At 45.6% G+C, this 20,765-nt stretch overlaps 1 protein-coding gene across 5 annotated transcripts in view; it reads right to left on the minus strand.

Annotated features, from left to right (window-relative positions):
* The window catches only part of LOC139273030 (CAP-Gly domain-containing linker protein 4-like), a 372,964-nt gene that overhangs the window by 79,249 nt on the left and 272,950 nt on the right, over positions 1–20,765 (minus strand). For all 5 annotated transcript variants that reach the window (XM_070889311.1, XM_070889307.1, XM_070889309.1 and 2 more), the window contains one exon: positions 4,291–4,355. In XM_070889311.1, the coding sequence (XP_070745412.1) occupies positions 4,291–4,355 (65 nt within the window). The remainder of the gene's footprint in view (positions 1–4,290; positions 4,356–20,765) is intronic.

A 20,765-nucleotide genomic window follows, 5' to 3' on the forward strand; every position in this document is an offset into this window, starting at 1 on the left:
CCTTGCCTCTTGCATGAGTGAGAATAGAGCTGCCTGCTGTTAGTTACATGATTGTCCATTGCATTCTTGACTCGTTGTGGTAGGGCAACAGAGGTTTGCTCTGATCCACTGATTGTGGGGCCACTGAACTTGTTTATAGCCTGCTGCTTTTGGTGTTGTAGCTCACCAGGTTCAATCAGACTTTTAAGGTATGCTTTGTGCTACTCCTGGAATGCCCTTCTATACTTGCCGTTGATCCAGGGTTGACCTCCCAACTTGTTCTGATGAAGGGCTATACCTGAAACATTATTTTTTCTCCCTTTATTTAAAGATGCTGCATGGTCTTCTGAGTGCTGCCAGCATTTTCTGTTTATAATTCAGATTTCCATCATCTGTAGTATTTTGTTATTTGTTTGATCTCCCAACTTGATGGAGATGGAGGAGTGAAAATTGTGCTAGACCGTGAGGTAACAGATTGTGGTGACGTACAATTCTGCTGATAATGTTGGCCCACAGCACTTCGTGGATACCCAGTTATGGGCTGCTAGGCTCATCGACCTGAAACATTACCTCTGTTTCTCTCTCCACGGATGCTGCCTGACCCGTTGAGTATTTCCAGCATTTTGTTTTTATTATGGGTTGCTAGATCGGTTCTTAGTCTATCCCATTTAGCATGATGGTAGGCCACACTACAACATAGAGTATGTCCTCACTTTGTGCAGAGGTCACTCCTATCATGCTATTCTGGACAGACATGCCTGCGACAGGAAGTTTGGTAAAGGCAAGGTATTCTCTTGTGTTAATTCCCTCACCACCTGATGCAGGCCCAATCTGGCAGCTGTATCCTTCAGGACTCGGCCAATGTGGTCAGTTATGGTATCAATGTACCACTCATAGTGGTGCACATTGAAGTTTCCCCACCCAAAATAAGTTTTGTGCCCTCACTTCCCTCAGTGCTTTTGCCAACTGGTGTTCAGTATGGAGGAGTACTGATTCATCAGTTCAGGAGAGGCAGGCATGTGGTAATGAGCAGATTTAGTTGGCATTATTTGACCTGAAGTCATGAAAGTTCATTGGGTTTGGAATCACTGTCGAGGACCCTCAGGGCTTTGCCTACCAACTGTATACCAATGTTCCCCACCCTTGGTGTGTCTATCCTGCCAGTAGGACAGGACATATCCAGAGATGGTGACCACAGATGGTGTTGGAGCCTGGAATGTTGGCCGAAAGATATGACTTGTCTGGCTGCTATAAATAGTCTGTGGGACAGCTCTCCCAATTTACACACCAGGACTCAAATGTTAGACTTTGCAGGGTTGACTGCGCAGGGATGATCTGAGTCTTGTCATGAACTACAGTTGAGTGCAACAATTCTATCTATCATAGTTGAGTTCTTCAGTATGAACAGTTCAAGAGATTGTACTTACTCCCATGGTTGGAATAATACTGATTGTGTTTTGTATTTTTTTTATATTTTAAAAATGTGACTCTGATTAGGTCACCTGGTACTACTCGCTAATGTAAAATATAGCATTGTGGTAGTTGCATACTGCTGTAGAAATCACAGTAATCATAGAAACATAGAAAATAGGTGCATGAGTAGGCCATTCGGCCCTTCGAGCCTGCACCGTCATTCAATGAGTTCATGGCTGAACATGCAACTTCAGTACCCCATTCCTGCTTTCTCGCCATACCCCTTGATCCCCCCAGTAGTAAGGACTACATCTAACTCCTTTTTGAATATATTTAGTGAATTGGCCTCAACAACTTTCTGTGGTAGAGAATTCCACAGGTTCACCACTCTCTGGGTGAAGAAGTTTCTCCTCATCTCGGTCCTAAATGACTTACCCCTTATCTTTAGACTGTGACCCCTGGTTCCAGACTTCCCCAACATTAATAAGAACATAAGAATTAGGAACAGGAATACGTCATCTAGCCCCTCGAGCCTGCTCCGCCATTCAACAAGATCATGGCTGATCTGGCCGTGGACTCAGTTCCACTTACCCGCCCGCTCCCCATAACCCTTAATTCCCTTATTGGTTAAAAATCTATCTATCTGTGATTTGAATATATTCAATGAGCTAGCCTCAACTGCTTCCTTGGGCAGAGAATTCCACAGATTCACAACCCTCTGGGAGAAGAAATTCCTTCACAACTCGGTTTTAAATTGGCTCCCCTGTATTTTGAGGCTGTGCCCCCTAGTTCTAGTCTCCCCGACCAGTGGAAACAACCTCTCTGCCTTTATCCTGTCTATCCCCTTCATTGTATTAAATGTTTCTATAAGATCACCCCTCATCCTTCTGAACTCCAACGAGTAAAGACCCAGTCTACTCAATCTATCATCATAAGGTAACCCCCTCATCTCCAGAATCAGCCTAGTGAATCGTCTCTGCACCCCTTCCAAAGCTAGTATATCCTTCCTTAAGTAAGGTGACCAAAACTGCACGCAGTACTCCAGGTGCGGCCTCACCAATACCCTGTACAGTTGCAGCAGGACCTCCCTGCTTTTGTACTCCATCCCTCTCGCAATGAAGGCCAACATTCCCTTCGCCTTCCTGATTACCTGCTGCACCTGCAAACTAACTTTTTGGGATTCATGCACAAGGACTCCAAAAGAGTTTCAGGCACAAGGACCCCCAGGTCCCTCTGCACCGCAACATGTTGTAATTTCTCCCCATTCAAATAACATTCCCTTTTACTGTGTTTTTTTCCAAGGTGGATGACCTCACATTTTCCGACATTGTATTCCATCTGTCAAACCTGAGCCTATTCGCTTAACCTATCTAAATCTCTTTGCAGCCTCTCTGTGTCCTCCTCACAACCCGCTTTCCCACTAATCTTTGTGTCATCTGCAAATTTTGTTACACTACACTCTGTCCCCTCTTCCAGATCATCTATATATATTGTAAACAGTTGTGGTCCCAGCACTGATCCCTGTGGCACACCACTAACCACCGATTTCCAACCCGAAAAGGACCCATTTATCCCGACTCTCTGCTTTCTGTTAGCCAGCCAATTCTCGATCCATGCTAATACATTTCCTCTGACTCCGCGTACCTTTATCTTCTGCAGTAACCTTTTGTGTGGCACCTTATCGAATGCCTTTTGGAAATCTAAATATACCACATCCATCCGTACACCTCTATCCACAATGCTCGTTATATCCTCAAAGAATTCCAGTAATTTAGTTAAACATGATTTCCTCTTCATGAATCCATGTTGCGTCTGCTTGATTGCACTATTCCTATCTAGATGTCCCGCTATTTCTTCCTTAATGATAGCTTCAAGCATTTTCTCCACTACAGATGTTAAACTAACCGGCCTATAGTTACCTGCCTTTTGTCTGCCCCCTTTTTTAAACAGAGGCGTTACATTAGCTGCTTTCCAATCTGATGGCACCTCCCCAGAATCCAGAGAATTTTGGTAGATTATAACGAATGCATCTGCTATAACTTCCGCCATCTCTTTTAATACCCTGGGATGCATTTCATCAGGACCAGGGGACTTGTCTACCTTGAGTCCCATTAGCCTGTCCAGCACTAACCCTCTAGTGATAGTGATTGTCTCAAGGTCCTCCCTTCCCACATTCCCGTGACCAACAATTTTTGGTATGGTTTTTGTGTCTTCCACTGTGAAAACCGAAGCAAAATAATTGTTTAAGGTCTCAGCCATTTCCACATTTCCCATTATTAAATCCCCCTTCTCATCTTCTAAGGGACCAACATTTACTTTAGTCACTCTTTTCCGTTTTATATATCGGTAAAAGCTTTCACTATCTGTTTTTATGTTTTGCGCAAGTTTACTTTCGTAATCTATCTTCCCCTTCTTTGTTGCTTTCTTAGTCATTCTTTGCTGTCGTTTAAAAATTTCCCAATCTTCTAGTTTCCCACTAATGTTGGCCACCTTATACGCATTGGTTTTTAATTTGATACTCTCCTTTATTTCCTTGGTTATCCATGGCTGGTTATCCCTTCTCTTACCGCCCTTCTTTTTCACTGGAATATATTTTTATTGAGTACTATGAAAGAGCTCCTTAAAAGTCCTCCACTGTTCCTCAATTGTGCCACCGTTTAGTCTGTGTTCCCAGTCTACTTTAGCCAACTCTGCCCTCATCCCACTGTAGTCCCCTTTGTTTAAGCATAGTACGCTCGTTTGAGACACTACTTCCTCATCCTCAATCTGTATTACAAATTCAACCATACTGTGATCACTCATTCCGAGAGGATCTTTTACTCGGAGATCGTTTATTATTCCTGTCTCATTACACAGGACCAGATCTAAGACCAGATCATGTACAAACAAATTACCTACCTATAAATGATCGATTGAGTTTGCTGGTTGGGCTATCTGAGAAGGAATCCAATGCTTCTGTCAGCCTACAGATAGAAGCAGGCACAGTTTAGATACAAGGGGAACAAAAGATGAATTGAATTGTAAATTTTGCTCACACTTTAAAGTGAATCTACGCAAGAGAAATTGAGTGGGATTACAATGTTGATTTTCATCTTCTTAGCACCCCGATTTGGGATGCTAATGGAGCAGTAGAGGTCAAGAAATCATGCAGTATTCAGTTCTGTTGGATTCCAGCTTGTTTTTGGCACTGCTTTATCTTCATGTCAGACCTGGAGTGGACGGTTGAAGCTGCTACTTGAAAAATGGGGATGCTTTGTTAGCCTATATAAAAGGGACTAAAGGGTGCTGCATTAATATCCCAACCCATGGGTGTATTGGGCAGCGAGTCTTCAGCATTCCCAGTGAAACCTGATGGTAAGAAACCGTAGCAGGGGTTAGGGCCTTTAAAAGAACTTTAAAAAACCATGGCCGAGAAATTCATTGGCACCGCGCCCAATAGAAGAGGATGGTATGTGCGTGCACATTCCGCACCAGAAATCCGCCGCCCACCATATTCGTAATGGCTCCTGTATAGGTATCCAGGGCGCACACCTGAAAATTGCGGTCGGAGGCTTCCTTCATACGAACGCCTCCGACCCAGATAAATTTACAAAAGTACCTGGTGGTCCCAGAAAACATAGGATCCCGGTTGGAGACCTAGATTCGCTGCGCAGCGCATGGGGAGATGTCTTCAGATACGTACGGACATGCTGAGTCACGTGGGTCTGGACTACCAATCACGATGCAATAAGTATAAGTATAAAATGGGAGCTCTGTTTATATGAGTTCCCGTTACTATCAATGAGAATAACCCCAAAACACGTAAAGACAGAATAAATAAAACACCTCACATATTTAAAATTACTTGAAATTAAATGTTTTAGAAAAAATATATATTTTGGGGAATTTTATTTTGTGTGTTTTAGTAGTGTTAAAAATAAACTTACCTTAATGGACAGGGTTTTTAATATAAAAATGAGTGTTTAAATTTAATTTTTATATGTTTTAAAACTCTTACATTGGCAAAAGCAAGCTATGCGCCTGCTTTTACCAGGCGTAAAAATTTGAAGGACATTCGCTGGGTATGAGTTGGGCAAATAGCCCAAACTCTCCCGCGTGGATGTCCTTCGCCTGGGGATGCAGAGTATTTGTCAAGAGAAATCTTGACAAATTGGAAAAGCTGGTTTTCAGCGCATGCGTATTGCACCCCAAAAACCGGCTTCGTACGCACCCAGCGAGGTCGGAATTTTCAGCCCATTAGGTTCTTTGCATATACTATGGGGAAAGAGCAGGGCAGTGAAACTAATTGAATAGCTTGTTCACAGAACTGGCGCAGGCTATATGATTCTATCGCCTGTTTGAGGCACCCTTTCCAAACCTTGTTAGCGGCTGACCGCAGAATGCACCGTGTACGCTGCAGTCAGTATTCTCAGGCACTTGGCAACCAAACCAGCAGTCATCGTGATGCAAGTGCACCCTTAATGTCATCCTGGAAGTGCATTTTTCACACTGTTATGCACAGGGAAAGGATTTATACACTTTTAAGCAATAATAAATTATCTTTGACTCTTTTCATTTTCTATAAAAATGTAATGTAAATGATTCATAAAAGCCCAGAAGAATGTATAAATGTCAACTAATTAAAGAAGTACTTTTCCAGTGTTGATGGAATTTTAATTATCACTTTCAAGGCAATTTTTCCTTCTTAGCAATTTCCTATGTCAGTACTTAGCTTAAAATTATTCCCAATCTCCTGTAATGCGTAGAAGAGTCCAACTTTCTCCCCCGGATTTTGGAGAATCAGGTTATAGTTTCCCTTACGGCAAGCTTTTTATTATGCACTATCTACTGATATTCTCAGGCTGCAAATTATCACAGCAACCATGAACAGTCAGATTCACTACACATCAGTCCTGTCAGAGCTACCACGATTAGCAACAATTCGCTGATATTAATCCAGTAATTGTAATCTACTCTGTTAATTATTCCATATATTTTCACAGTTTTATAGGTTTATGAGTGGGGAACAAGGAGTCACTGTACGTCATAATGTCAGACTGGTGCATCAATAAAGAGCTTAATGAGAGCTCTCTAGTGGACTGATCAGCAGTAAATTAATTTAGTGCTTTTATGTGCGATGACCTGAACAGCTGAGATAAATTTTCACAGTACAAACTCATATTAACTGGTGAGACACCAGACTGGTACAAATGTAGGTACTAAGAACAAGGCAGCAATTACAAAGCTTATAATCTTCATATTCTTTATTAGTATCAGAATAGTTTTTAAAGAGGTTTTGTTGGTCATTGGGGATGAAGGAATGGTCATGTCTCACTTCTTTCACATTGACATACCTTGGGGCAACTTGTTTTATGACACCACAGTATTTGGGAAAGGCAGCAAATAAGATTTGCAACACAATGGCTCCATTTTGAGTATCCATTCTACCCAGTTTTACAGATGCAGTGGAGTAGCTAAATGGATTGTAATATTTGGTAAAAGTCAATAATGCCTGATTTCCGCTGCTTCCTGCATCTGTCGGAGTCTCTGATAGACTTTGGCATGGGTGTTTAAAGTTCCTGTCTGAAGCTGGCTGGAGCTTTATCACTATATTCAAAAGAGGGTGTAGAAGGCCCCAGCACCATTTCCCAAGCACAGGAGATACAGCAGCTGGCCGACAGCCATGGTGTGCAAGGATTCTTCATCGCAGTCAAGGCCACCTACAGTCCAAACACCCAAGGCCCCACCCCACTGCTGGCTAAGAGCCAGGAAACATTCATCAAGGACACCGATGCAATGAGGGCCCGCTGGAAGGAGCACTTCGAAGATCTCAATCGAGACTCTGCCTTTGACTCGAGTGTTCTCGACTCCATCCCGCAACATGCTACCCGCCACCACCTCAGTAAAACCCCAGCACTGCACGAGGTAGAAAAAGCCATAAGGCAGCTTAAGAACAACAAGGCTACGGGAGCGCATAGAATTCCCGCTGAGGCACTGAAGAATGGCGAAGAGGCGCTGTTGGCACGAATACATGACCTCATCTCTCTCATCTGGAGGGAGGAGAGCATGCCGGGAGATCTCAGAGATGCAGTGATCGTGACCATCTTTAAAAAAGGAGACAAGTCTGACTGCGGCAACTACAGAGAAATCTCCCTGTTATAAGCCACTGGGAAAGTCGTCGCTAGAGTCCTCCTCAATCTGTGGCTGAGGAGCTCCTCCCAGAGTCACAGTGTGGATTTCGTCCCCTACGGGACACACAGATTTTTACAGCGCGACAGCTGCAGGGAATATGCAGGGAACAGCACCAGCCCTTATACATGGCCTTCTTCGACCTTACAAAGGCTTTTGACACTGTCAACCGCGAGGGTCTATGGAGCGTCCTCCTCCGTTTCAGATGCCTGCAAAAGTTCGTCACCATCCTCCGCCTGCTCCATGACGACATGCAGGCCGTGATCCTTACCAACGGATCCATTACAGACCCAATCCACATTCGGACCGGGGTCAAACAGGGCTGCGTCATCACCCCAACCCTCTTCTCCGTCTTCCTCGCTGCCATGCTCCACCTCACAGTCAACAAGCTCCCTGCTGGAGTTGAACTAAACTACAGAACCAGTGGGAAGCTGTTCAACCTTCGTCATCTCCAGGCCAGGTCCAAGGCCATCCCAATCTCTGTCGTCGAGCTACAGTACGTGGACAACACCTGCGTCTGCACACATACAGAGGCTGAACTCCAAGTCATAATCAACATATTTACTGAGGGGTATGAAACCATGGGCCTTACGATAAACATCCGTAAGACAAAGATCCTCTACCAGCCTGTCCTCGCCGCACAGCACTACCCCCCAGTCATCAAGATCCACGGCACGGCCCTGGACAACGTGGACCATTTCCCATACCTTGGGAGCCTCTTATCAACAAGAGCAGACATTGACGACGAGATTCAACACCACCTCCAGTGCGCCAGTGCAGCTTTCGGCTGCCTGAGGAAAAGAGTGTTTGAAGACCAGGCCCTCAAATCTGCCACCAAACTCATGGTCTACAGGGCTGTAGTAATACCCGCCCTCCTGTATGGCTCAGAGACATGGATCATGTACAGTAGACACCTCAAGTCGCTGGAGAAATACCACCAATGATGTCTCCGCAAGATCCTACAAATCCCCTGGGAGGACAGACACACCAATGTTAGCGTCCTCGACCAGGCCAACATTCCCAGCATTGAAGCACTGACCACACTTGATCAGCTCCGCTGGGTAGGCCAAATTGTTCGCATGCCAGACACGAAACTCTCAAAACAAGCGCTCTATTCGGAACTCCTTCACAGCAAACGAGCCAAAGGTGGGCTGAGGAAATATTACAAGGACACCCTCAAAGCATCCCTGATAAAGTGCAACATCCCCACTGACACCCGGGAGTCCTTGGCCAAAGACCGCCCTAAGTGGAGGAAGTGCAAATGGAAGGAGGGTGCTGAGCACCTCGAGTCTCATCGCCGAGAGCAGGCAGAAATCAAGCGGAGGCAGCGGAAAAAGCGTGCGGCAAACCTGTCCCACCCACCTCTTCCCTCAACGACTATCTGTCCGACCTGTGATGGGGACTGTGGTTCTCGTATTGGACTGTTCAGCCACCTAAGGACTCATTTTTAGAGTGGAAGCAAGTCTTCCTTCATCCCGAGGGACTGCCTATGATTATGATGATGATGATGACCATTTCCCAGCTGGTGTGTATGCTGGATTCCAAGTCCAATGGACACCTAGACAATCTATTGGGAAGGAAGGCTCGGAATAGAGCTTTAGGCAGGAGGTAATTTAGAGAGGCCCACAATGCCTCAGGTGAGTTATTTTAGGCCAAGTTTATCCCTTCGTTTTAATTTTTTCTGCTGGCACACAAACTTTCATGAACGGTTGTACCTTAATTATTATTTTTTAACCCCACACGCCATTACTAGAAGGGAATCATAATGGGGATCCTCTAAGCTAAATTGTTCAGAAGAAGAGGAGGTTCTAGGGAGGGATGCCTGGCAGATGAAGTTGCCTCAGAGGTGCACATCCACATCTGCAAAGAGATAGAGTGACCTTACAATAGCAAACGTAGTACTGGTGGAGACTCCTCTTCCCAAAGGAATTTGTGCCAGTATATTCCTGATTGCATAATGACATGTGGACACCTGACTAATGGTTATGCTGGGTGATTCTTCAGAAGCAGCTCAGTTACAGAATGGCATGCTTTACATGGTGCTAGATAAAAGGCATGTAAGGGTGATGAACACCCAGCATTGGCTAATTGGCTGGACCTACCACTAACAATTTCTACTGGCACTGGCCCACTAACTAGTACAGATCCAGGGCGCTCAAAGCAAAGTCTTTCAAAGGAAATTAATGATCAATTTGTTCACCATCATTAGTACTTACCATCATTAGGACTGACATATGAGGAGAGACTGGATCAACTGGGCCTGTATTCACTGGAGTTTAGAAGGATGAGAGGGGATCTCATAGAAAGATATAAAATTCTGACGGGACGGGACAGGTTAGATGCGGGAAGAATGTTCCCGATGTTGGGGGAGTCCAGAACCAGGGGTCACAATCTAAGGATAAGGGGTAAGCCATTTAGGATCGAGATGAGGAGAAACTTCTTCACTCAGAGAGTTGTTAACCTGTGGAATTCACTTCCGCAGAGAGTTGTTGATGCCAGTTCGTTAGATAAATTCAAGAGGGAGTTAGATATGGCCCTTATGGGATCAAGGGGTATGGAGAGAAAGCAGGAAAGGAGTACTGAGGTGATCTTATTGAATGGTGGTGCAGGCTTGAAGGGCCGAATGGCATACCCCTGCACCTATTTTCCATGTTTCTATGTTTATGCATCGTCTATAACAATCAACAGTGTAGTGAAAGAGCAATTCAACAGCAACTTGGAGCAGCTCCTAAGCATTAACATTACACTCTGTGATATTAGCATATAAATGCTTAATGTGTTGATATGAAATTGCTTTACTTACTATTTTAGCAAGACCAGTAACCTGTTCAAATTAATCATGTTAACACATCTGTAAAATTGCATACAAAGGAATTTAATGTGAACATGGTAAATATTTCAAAAGCATAATGCTTGCATTGCAAGTGTTGCTGTGACGTAGCAAATTGTAATTGGGACAAGTAGTATCAAGTATGCTGCTAATGTGGAGTATTATTGGCTAATCAACATCATTTTTTCCCAGCAATATAATTACAATAAATGATGGCTGCAGCCTTGCACTAAGATGTAGCATCTGCTCGACTGCCTGATAACACAGTTTTGCATTATGTCAGGATCACCAGGGCAATCCATATGTTGATTGATGGATGGATCGCGGTCTAATGAGGTCACAGGTGTCACTCAGTATTCATTCACACTACTGCAGAAACATATCAAAGCCCATAAAGCAACTCAATGTCAAGTGATTGAAAGACCCAAGCATTTTTCTGGAAATGTGCAACATCATTAAAACAATGACTGTGCTGCCCACCAAGTCTGAATGGAAGATCTTTAAAGATGCTACGTGAAGGGACAAAAAAATCCAGCATAAACAACACGAAAAGTACATGATGTGTAACAATGTTAAATGTATTCAAAATATTTTATTATGTCTGATTTGGTTGAGGATCACGTCTGGAAGAGCAGAGTTTACTGTAAGCTGTTTTTTTTCTTTTAAATTGAAACCATTAACTTTTCTGGCTTTTCCCTTTTTATGATATCACCAATTACTTGGCACTAAGTTAATCAAGATAAGGTTTCATGTCCTGATTAGATGATGGATTGAAGATGTTTCACACCATCTCAGCTGACCTCACTTTCTTTCACCTTCATCCAGAAAGAAACTTCACAAAACAGATAAGTTGCCAAATACTTAAATCACTTATCTGGAAGTGAACCATTGAAATGCTTTGCTGTTCAACTTTTCACCATTTTAACCTCAATTGAAAAACCTGAATGAAAGAAAATAACTTTCTAACCCTCTCTCTGCAGGAACAGACTGTTCACGAGCTACTTAAATACCACTATTGAACTTGAAACAGTTGAGAAAAAAATTTAAAAATATCTTTAGTAAGTTGGATATAGCAAACTTTTGTCAAGACTTTGGCCCCAAGTTTCCACACGCTACAAAACGGGTGCCCCTCCGAGCTGGGCGCCCGTTTTTCGCACCAAAAACGGCGCCTGAAAAAAAACCGTGTGATTCTGGAGCGCCCTGCAGCTCCATGTCTGCTTGGCGCAGCGCCCGGGGGGGGCGGAGCCTACCACTCGCGCCGATTTTGTAAGTGGGAGGGGGCGGGTACCATTTAAATTAGTTTTTTTCCTGCCGGCAACCCTGCGCGTGCGCGTTGGAGCGTTCACGCACGCGTAGTGTGAAGGAAACATTGGCACTCGGCCATTTTTGTAGTTCTTTGTAGCTGTTTAATTTTTGAACATTTTTTAATAAAAGCACATTGCCCTTCCATGATCAGCACTGAGGCTTCTTGCAGCAGTGAGAAGGCTGCAGGAAGCCTCAGAAGTTGAGGCAGCCGTTTCCCGACGGCCTCTCCCCCCCCTGCCGTCGGGAATGGCTGCTCAACTTCTGAGGCTTCCTGCAGCCTTCTCACTATCTCCTCCCCGCCCGCCGTCGGGAATGGCTGCTCAACTTCTGAGGCTTCCTGCAGCCTTCTCACTGCCTCCTTCCCTCCCCGCCCGCCGTCGGGAATGGCTGTTTCAACTTCTGAGGCTTCCTGCAGCCTTCTCACTCCCTCCCCGCCCCCCTGCCCCGCCCGCCCGCCCACCGTCAGGAACGGCTGCCTCCTCCCTGCCTCCCGTTCGCGGGAACGACGCCACACCGCTGAGCTGACTGTAAGGCTTCCACCTCAAGTGGAAGGCTGCTTGCTGCCTGCTTACTGCCCCTCCCTCCCTCCCGTTCGCGGGAACGACGCCACACCGCTGAGCTGACTGAACCTGGCTGAAGCACTTTCACACAGGTAGGAAGATGGTTTATTTAATCTTTTCTTTGCTTATAAATGTTTATTCAGGTTGGATTTATTTGTATAATATTTGTATAAGTATAAATAATGATTTATTGTAGAATTTAATGACTTCCCTTCCCCCGGCCCCTCCCCCCCCACCTCGTTCTGGACGCCTAATTTGTAACCTGCGCCTGATTTTTTAATGTGTAGAACAGGTTTTTTCAGTTCTACAAAAATCTTCACTTGCTCAATTCTAAGTTAGTTTGGAGTACGTTTTCACTGTGGAAACTTTGAAATCAGGCGTCAGTGGCCGGACACGCCCCCATTTGAAGAAAAAATTCTGTTCCAAAGTGAAACTGTTCTAACTGACTAGAACTGCAGAAAAAAAAATGTGGAGAATTGCGATTTCTAAGATAGTCCGTTCTCCACCAGTTGCTCCTAAAAATCAGGCGCAAATCATGTGGAAACTTGGGCCCTTTGTATCAGATAAATATCCTCCATTGCTATTGGAAAATTCTCATTAAAACCACTCAAATCATCCCTTATTTAAGTAGCTGCTCAGACTCTCCTATGACATATAGGTAATATAGGTTTGTAAAAGTCTTCCTTTGATGGAAAATGTAATTGGGTGTATGCAACTCCCTCTCTCGCAAACATGCTTGGGTGGGACTTCAAATTGGAAAGTATTTTTAGTTCCTGAAGAGTAATAAACATGAGGGAATTTGACAAGGTGGATGCAGAGAGAATGTTTCCACTGATGGGGGAGACTAGGACTAGGGGGCATAATCTTAGAATAAGGGGCCGCCCATTTAAAACTGAGATGAGGAGGAATTTCTTCTCTTAGAGGGTTGTAAATCTGTGGAATTCGCTGCCTCAGAGAGCTGTGAAAGTTGGGTCATTGAATAAATTTAAGATAGAGATAGACAGTTTCTTAAACGATAAGGGGATAAGGGGTTATGTGGAGCTGGCGGGGAAGTGGACCTGAGTGCATGATGAGATCGGCCATGATATTAAATGGTGGACCAGGCTCGAGGGGCCGTATGGATACTCCTGCTCCTAGTTCTTATGTTGAGTTAATCCCCAGAAAAAGCAGTTAATACTGCATCAATTAATAACCTTAAAAACAACAGGATAACGATTTGTTTATGAACAGGACTCAAGTTTACAAGGATGAGTACAGATTGAGATAGGGTTCCCAATTCTGGTTGGAGGTTGCCATGAATGTAGACCATGTATACTAAATGTATAGTCACATAAGGTGTGCCACCAGAGGGCACTGCGGTGGGAGACCTGAGGGTCACCTGCATAGGTGTGCAGGGCCCAGTATAAAAGGCTGCCCACCATGCTTGTGCCTCACTCTGGAGTTACAATAAATGGGACTAAGGTCACAACAGTTCAAGTACAATACTAGACCTCGTGGAGTTATTCATAAGAGTATTAAAGACATAACAACTGGCGACGAGATTACGAACTTTCACGCAAAAATGCCTAATGTTGGTGCTTGTGAAGAATTCTCAGAGGGTGAAGATTGGGAAGCCTTTACGGAGCGGCTCGATCAATATTTTGTAGCAAATGACCTGGTAGGTGATGATCCGGCCACACTGACAGATAAGCGTAGAGCTATCCTATTGACGAGTTGTGGGCCCGCAGTCTACGGTCTCGTCAGGGACTTGCTTGCACCAGAAAAAATGATGACCAAGTCATACAAGGAGCTGAAAGTGCTAATTCGGGACCAACTCAAACCGAAGGAGAGCATCCTCACGGCCAGGCATTGATTTTATACAAGCCGCCGTCCCGAGAGCCAGGAAATTGCGAAGTGCGCTGCCGACCTCAGGAGGCTAGCAGGACCATGTGAATTCGGCACATCCCTCGCCGATGCGATGCAGGACGTCTTCATAATTGGCATCGGTCATGAGGCCCTTCTTCACAGGACACCGAAACCACCGTCACTCTGCAGAAGGCCATCAGCATCAGCCAGGCGTTCATGACCTCAAGCTGCAGCTCCAAGCAGATGATGACTCACTCTCAGGATTAAAACCCGGCAAGTACTGTAAATAGAATGGTGTCTTTCACAGGCAGAACTGTTGAACGTGAATCTGCCCAGGGCAGAGAGCGTACCGGCCCCCCCGAGTCCTTTAACTCAGAGTCCGCCGAGGGGTGCAAACGTAAGTCGAGTAGCACCATGCTGGCGTTGCGGAGGTAATCACAGGGCTCATGAGTGTCGGTTCAGAGACAATGTGTGCAAAGGCTGCAGCACAAAGGGCCACCTCCAGCAAATGTGCAAAAGAGCCGTGACTCACCACATGGAAGAGGAGTCAGCAAATGGTTGTGAATCCAGCGCGGATTACGAAGGGCTGGCTAGAGGGGCAACTCAGTCCCAGGACGAAGTGTATGGAGTATATGCCTGCACCACAGATTGTCCTCCAGTTATAATGGAAGTCGAGATAAATGGCGTTCCAGACTTCGTGGAAGTGGATATGGGGGCGAGTCAGTCAGTAATGAGCCAGGAAGCCTTTGAGAGGCTATGGAACGATCAAGCTGAACGACCCAAGCTGGTCCCGGTTAAGGCAAAGCTGCGCACCTACACCAAGGAACTGATATCAGTTGTTGGTAGTGCGGATGTAAGTGTATCCCATGATGGCGCGGTGCACAATTTACCATTGTGGATTGTTTCAGGTGATGGACCAATACTACTTGGAAGAAGATGGATGGGAAAGATTCACTGGAACTGGGAAGACTTCATCCCTCCAGCGATCGACGTCCCCCGTGCTCAGAGGCAGAGCAAGCCCCCACCTTCGATTGGACCAGGCACCGGAGAGCAGATCCGCGCAGCCCCCGAGACACAGACTGCTCATCATGACTGCGTGGCGATGATCCAGCCACTCTATCGTAGGAGACCTTTAGGGTAGCACTGCCGATGACAGGAATCAGTTCTTTCATGTAAGTTCTTAGTTTCGTGTGAACTGGAGTTAAGACTGGCCTTGAGGCGTTGTTGCACCACAACTTTTCGAAAGTCTTTTTGTCCATGATGGACTGGCTCGCACCCGTGTCCAGCTCCTTTGACACCGGGAGTCCATTTAGTTCAACATTCAGCATTATAGGGGGACAATTCGTGGTGAATTTGTACACCCCATGTACCTCTGCCTCCTCTATATGAGGCTCTGGTTCGTCATGATCCTCCATGGATCTGTCCTCCTCTGCAACATGGTGGTTTGCAGGTTTAACAGGCTTTGCAGCTCGCCTGCACACTCGTTGGAGGTGTCCCACTGTTCCACAGCCCTTGCAAATGTACTCTTTGAATTGGCATGAATGGAAATGATGATCACCCCCACATCGCCAACAAGGTGTTAATGGCCTTGCATTCATCACCCTTGATGGTGGACTCAGACATCTGCGGACGTGGAACTGCAGGTTTGTGTGACCTGCTCTGTACATTACGATTCGAAAATAACATCACTTTGTTCACAGTACTTGTAGCAGCACTTGTGTGCTGAGAGATTTTCTTCATATTGTCACTGGTGGCAATGCACGCCTGGGCTATCGCTATGGCCTTACTCAAGATCTATGGTTTCGTGGCCAATGCCAAGTACGAAAAAGTCTCTGAGCATGTGCTACAAATGCCCTTCAAATTCGTAATGTCCTGCAAGGCGACTTAGCTTGGCAACATAACTCACCACTTCCTGACCTTCCGACCTTTTGTAGGTGTAGAACCGGTACCTCGCCAACAGAACGCTTTCCTTCGGGTTCAAATGCTCTCGGACCAGTGTGCACAAATCGTCGTATGATTTCTCCATGGGTTTCGCTGGAGTGAGCAGATTCTTCATGAGGCCATATGCTGGTGCCCCACAGACGGTGAGGAGGATCGCCCTTCGTTTGGCAGCGCTCTCTTCCCCATCTAGCTCGTTGTGCCACGAAGTATTGGTCGAGACGCTCCACAAAAGTTTCCCAATCATCTCCATCCGAGAATTTCTCCAGGATGCCTACTGTTCTCTGTATCTTTGGGTTCGCTATCTGTCTCTCATTGCTAGTTGTTGTGTATGGAGAAAGAGTCAGACTGAACACTGTGAGCTCAAAGTAAAGAGTGACCTTAATCTTTTATTGCAGGTCTCCAGAGTGCCTCTGCAACCTGTGAAGCACCCTTAAATACCTGCTCCCAAGGGATTATGGGATCCTTTGGGACTCCAGGGGATGAGCCCTCTGCTGGCTGTACAGAGTAAATACGACATATATAGCAGAAACCAATGTAAAAGTCCAGCGGTAACGAGCAAAATGTTGTTCAGCGATGTCGGGTGCAAATTGCAATCAGCCAATGTAGCGGGCGAACACCTAATGATCGTTTACAGGTCCAGCGAGCTACCCAATGCTGTAGCCTGCGTCCCCAGGACCAGAATGATGTATCATAAAGTGTCCCCGCAGCTGACAGAAGTAGACAAGTTGCAGAGTAAACGATCCCCGGAGAGCAGAGGCACCGGTAGCGATACCCTGCCTCAGGTTTAACATTGCAGGCACCCGATGGCATGAACCGCCACGGGCCAGAAACAGTAAACTGCGCCTATGCTCGCAGTCCGCTACCATCACCCACCACCCAGGTGGAAAAGGCACAGCCCACAAATCCACTCGCCATCACGGCAATGCCCAAGAGCAAAGGGTCACCCGCAACGGTTCCTCGAAACGGGACTTGGACCAGCCAGGATCCCAAACTAGAGAGTGCCCTCAAGGAAAGCGAGTCAACAGTCCCCTGCGAACTGCTAGGCAAGACGAGGCAGCCCCACCGTCGCTTAAGCGAAACGCTCACTCGCTCAGACTGCTTCCCAGGGAGCAGCAGCGACACTGTGCAAAGGACAGGGAGGTCACAGACACATCAGCTGTCTTTGGGCCTGCCCGACACTAGGAGTAATGGCAAGAGCCCTGAGCTCCGGCAACTCGAGCAAAATGAGCTCACCTCACCCACAGACCACTAGCATGGGGCGCTGCGCCGCCACCAGACGACCCGGATCTCATCCGGCCGTGCTGGAACTAGACTGTCCTTGTGTACCTGTACTGAGATACCTGTACTGATCATGTAAGTGTACCACACAAAAAGAAACGCAACTGTAATCCACCCAACAAATGTACCAAGATGTAAATGTAAAACCCATGTGATGAACTTGAATGCAACTTGCATGTAACGAGCCATTAGCATGATCTCTGTGTGGGGGGGGGGAGGGCGGGGGAGAATGAGTAGTCATGGACTCATAACCAGAAACCACGGGGACCTCCATTGGCAACAATTCTCACTGCCAACCCATCCAAGCTAGAAGCGACCCTCCAATGGTCAACCAGGAAGAGCAAAGGTCACCGTTAAGGTACGAGTCAATTTGCATTAAAGACTTGGGGGGAAGTGATGTCATGTATTAGACCATGTATACTAACTGTATAGTCACATAAGGTGTGCCATCAGAGGACACTGCGGTGAGAGACCTGAGGGTCACCTGCATAGGTGTGCAGGGCCCAGTATAAAAGGCTGCCCACCATGCTTGTGCCTCACTCTGGAGTTACGATAAATGGGAATAAGGTCACAACAGCTCAAGTACAATACTAGACCTCATTGAGTCATTCATAAGAGTATTAAAGACATAACAGAGGCATTCCTCGAAGTTTGATCACGTGATGTTCTGACCTCATGACATTGGATCACGTGACGTCAGATCACCATGACGTCAAATCAGCATGATACCAGATCACATGACTTCTACAAATGTTATTGGGGTTACCTTATAAAGGTTGGGTCCCCTGTAGTTGAGAATCTTTACATAGAAACATAGAAAATAGGTGCAGGAGTACGCCATTCGGCTCTTCGAGCCTGCACTACCATTCAATAAGATCATGGCTGATCATTCCCTCAGTACCCCTTTCCTGCTTTCTCTCCATACCCCTTGATCCCTTTAGCCGCAACGGCCATATCTAACTCCCTCTTGAATATACCCAATGAACTAGCATCAACAACTCTCTGCGGTAGGGAATTCCACAGGTTAACAACTCTCTGAGTGAAGAAGTTTCTCCTCATCTCAATCCTAAATGGCCTACCCCTTATCCTAAGACTGTGTCCCCTGGTTCTGGACTTCCCCATCATCGGGAACATTCTTCCCGCATCTAACCTGTCCAGTCCCGGCAGAATCTTGTAAGTTTCTATGAGATCCTCTCTCATCCTTCTAAACTCCAGTGTATAAAGGCCCAGTTGATCCAGTCTCTCCTCATGTCAGTCCCGCCCATCCCGGGAATCAGTCTGATGAACCTTCACTGCACTCCCTCAATAGCAAGAATGTCCTTCCTCAGATTAGGAGACCAAAACTGAACACAATATTCCAGATGAAGCCTCACCAAGGCTCTGTACAACTGCAGTAAGACCTCCCTGCTCCAATACTCAAATCTCCGAGCTAATGAAGGCCAACATACCATTTGCCGTCTTCACAGCCTGCTGTACCTGCATGCCAACTTTCAATGACTGATAAACCATGACACCCAGGTCTCGTTGCACCTCCCCCTTTCCTAATCTGCCACCATTCAGATAATATTCTGCCTTCGTGTTTTTGCCCCCAAAGTGGATAACCTCACATTTATCCACATTATACTGCCTCTGCCATGCATTTGCCCACTCACCTAACCAGTCCAAGTCACCCTGCAGCCTTTTAGCGTCCTCCTCACAGCTCACACCGCCACCCAGCTTAGTGTCGTCTGCAAATTTGGAGATATTACACTCAATTCCTTCATCTAAATCATTAATGTATATTGTAAAGAGCTGAGGTCCCAGCACTGAGTCCTGCGGTACTCCACTAGTCACTGCCTGCCATTCTGAAAAGGACCTGTTTATCCCGACTCTCTGCTTCCTGTCTGAAAACCAGTTCTCTATCCACGTCAGTACATTACCCCCAATACCATGTGCTTTAATTTTGCACACCAATCTCTTGTGTGGGACCTTGTCAAAAGCCTTTTGAAAGTCCAAATACACCACACCCACTGGTTCTCCCTTGTCCACTCTACTAGTTACATCCTCAAAAAATTCCAGAAAATTTGTCAAGCATGATTTCCCTTTCATAAATCCATGCTGACTTGGACCGATCCTGTCACTGCTTTCCAAATGCGCTGCTATTTCATCTTTAATAATTGATTCCAACATTTTCCCCACTACTGATGTCAGGCTAACCGGTCTATAATTACCTGTTTTCTCTCTCCCTCCTTTTTTAAAAAGTGGTGTTACATTAGCTACCCTCCAGTCCATAGGAACTGATCCACAGTCGACAGACTGTTGGAAAATGATCACCAATGCATCCACTATTTCTATGGCCACTTCCTTAAGTTGTGGTTTTGCGTCAGCAGCTGTTGTGTGAGAAGTTCCATGAACCACGAGGCTACCCGTGAGGAAATCGAGGGCAGGGAAACGGAGAAACCATTCTCTTCATCTCTCCCCCCAGCTCCAATTTCCCAGTCTCCATCTCTTCCCCGAGCTCCTATTCTCCAGTCACAATCTCCCCCCAGCTTCTATTCCATAGTCTCCCTCTCTCCCCAGTTCCCCTCTCCACCCGAGCTCCTATTCCCAGTATCCAGTTCCCCAGCTTCTATTCCCAGTCTCCTGAGCCCCCATTCCCCAGTAACATAGTTACACATTTGCAAGCATGGAATTCACACTCCACTGGCTGGAATTTGGGATCAGAGTCCTAAAGGATGTCACATGAAATTGGAATTATGGTAAATGCACAAGGTATGGCCCCGAGCTAGTCCTGTCTTACTAATAATTTGTATTTGTTTGTTCTGTTGCTCTATGCGATTTATTGTCATTTTACTAAGGTGTTCAAAGTTTGTAAATTAAATGTACTGCTATTGATTCAATAGCAATCTCCTAATCCAAACAATTTTTCCTTTAGCTTGCTGTATGCAGAAAGAGATTTTTATCTGTAGTGTTAAAGCGACAAAAGAAATATCGGAAAATCGTGGACGTTTTCACATCATGCGCTGGCAGTAGGCATGATTCCCCTCATATTTTTTCTCAAGTCTAAAACATAAAAAGAAACAAAAATCATAAATAAATTACAATTTAATAAAACCATATAAAAAAGGAGGCTCTATTGCTCTATGTTTTGGCCACAGATCTCCTGACCTATGGATTTTGATTCAAATTATATGAAAGGGAAATTGGCAATAAATATAATGACATTCCTCCCTCTACACTTATGAATAAGTATCACTCAATCAGAAAACTTATGATGATAGTATTTTATTTTTGCTACTTGTCCTGATGTAATGCAGATTCATACTGCCATTCTTTAAAGTGGAATAATGCAAATGAATACTTGAATCTGAACTTAATGCGGATGAAATTTGACATGGCCTGAAAAGGGCAGTGACGTTGCGGTGTGAGATTTGCTCGTGCCTGTTTTGAAAGTGCAGGCAGCACAT

This window comes from Pristiophorus japonicus, chromosome 9, assembly GCF_044704955.1.
Source record: "Pristiophorus japonicus isolate sPriJap1 chromosome 9, sPriJap1.hap1, whole genome shotgun sequence".
NCBI classification, from domain to species: domain Eukaryota; kingdom Metazoa; phylum Chordata; class Chondrichthyes; family Pristiophoridae; genus Pristiophorus; species Pristiophorus japonicus.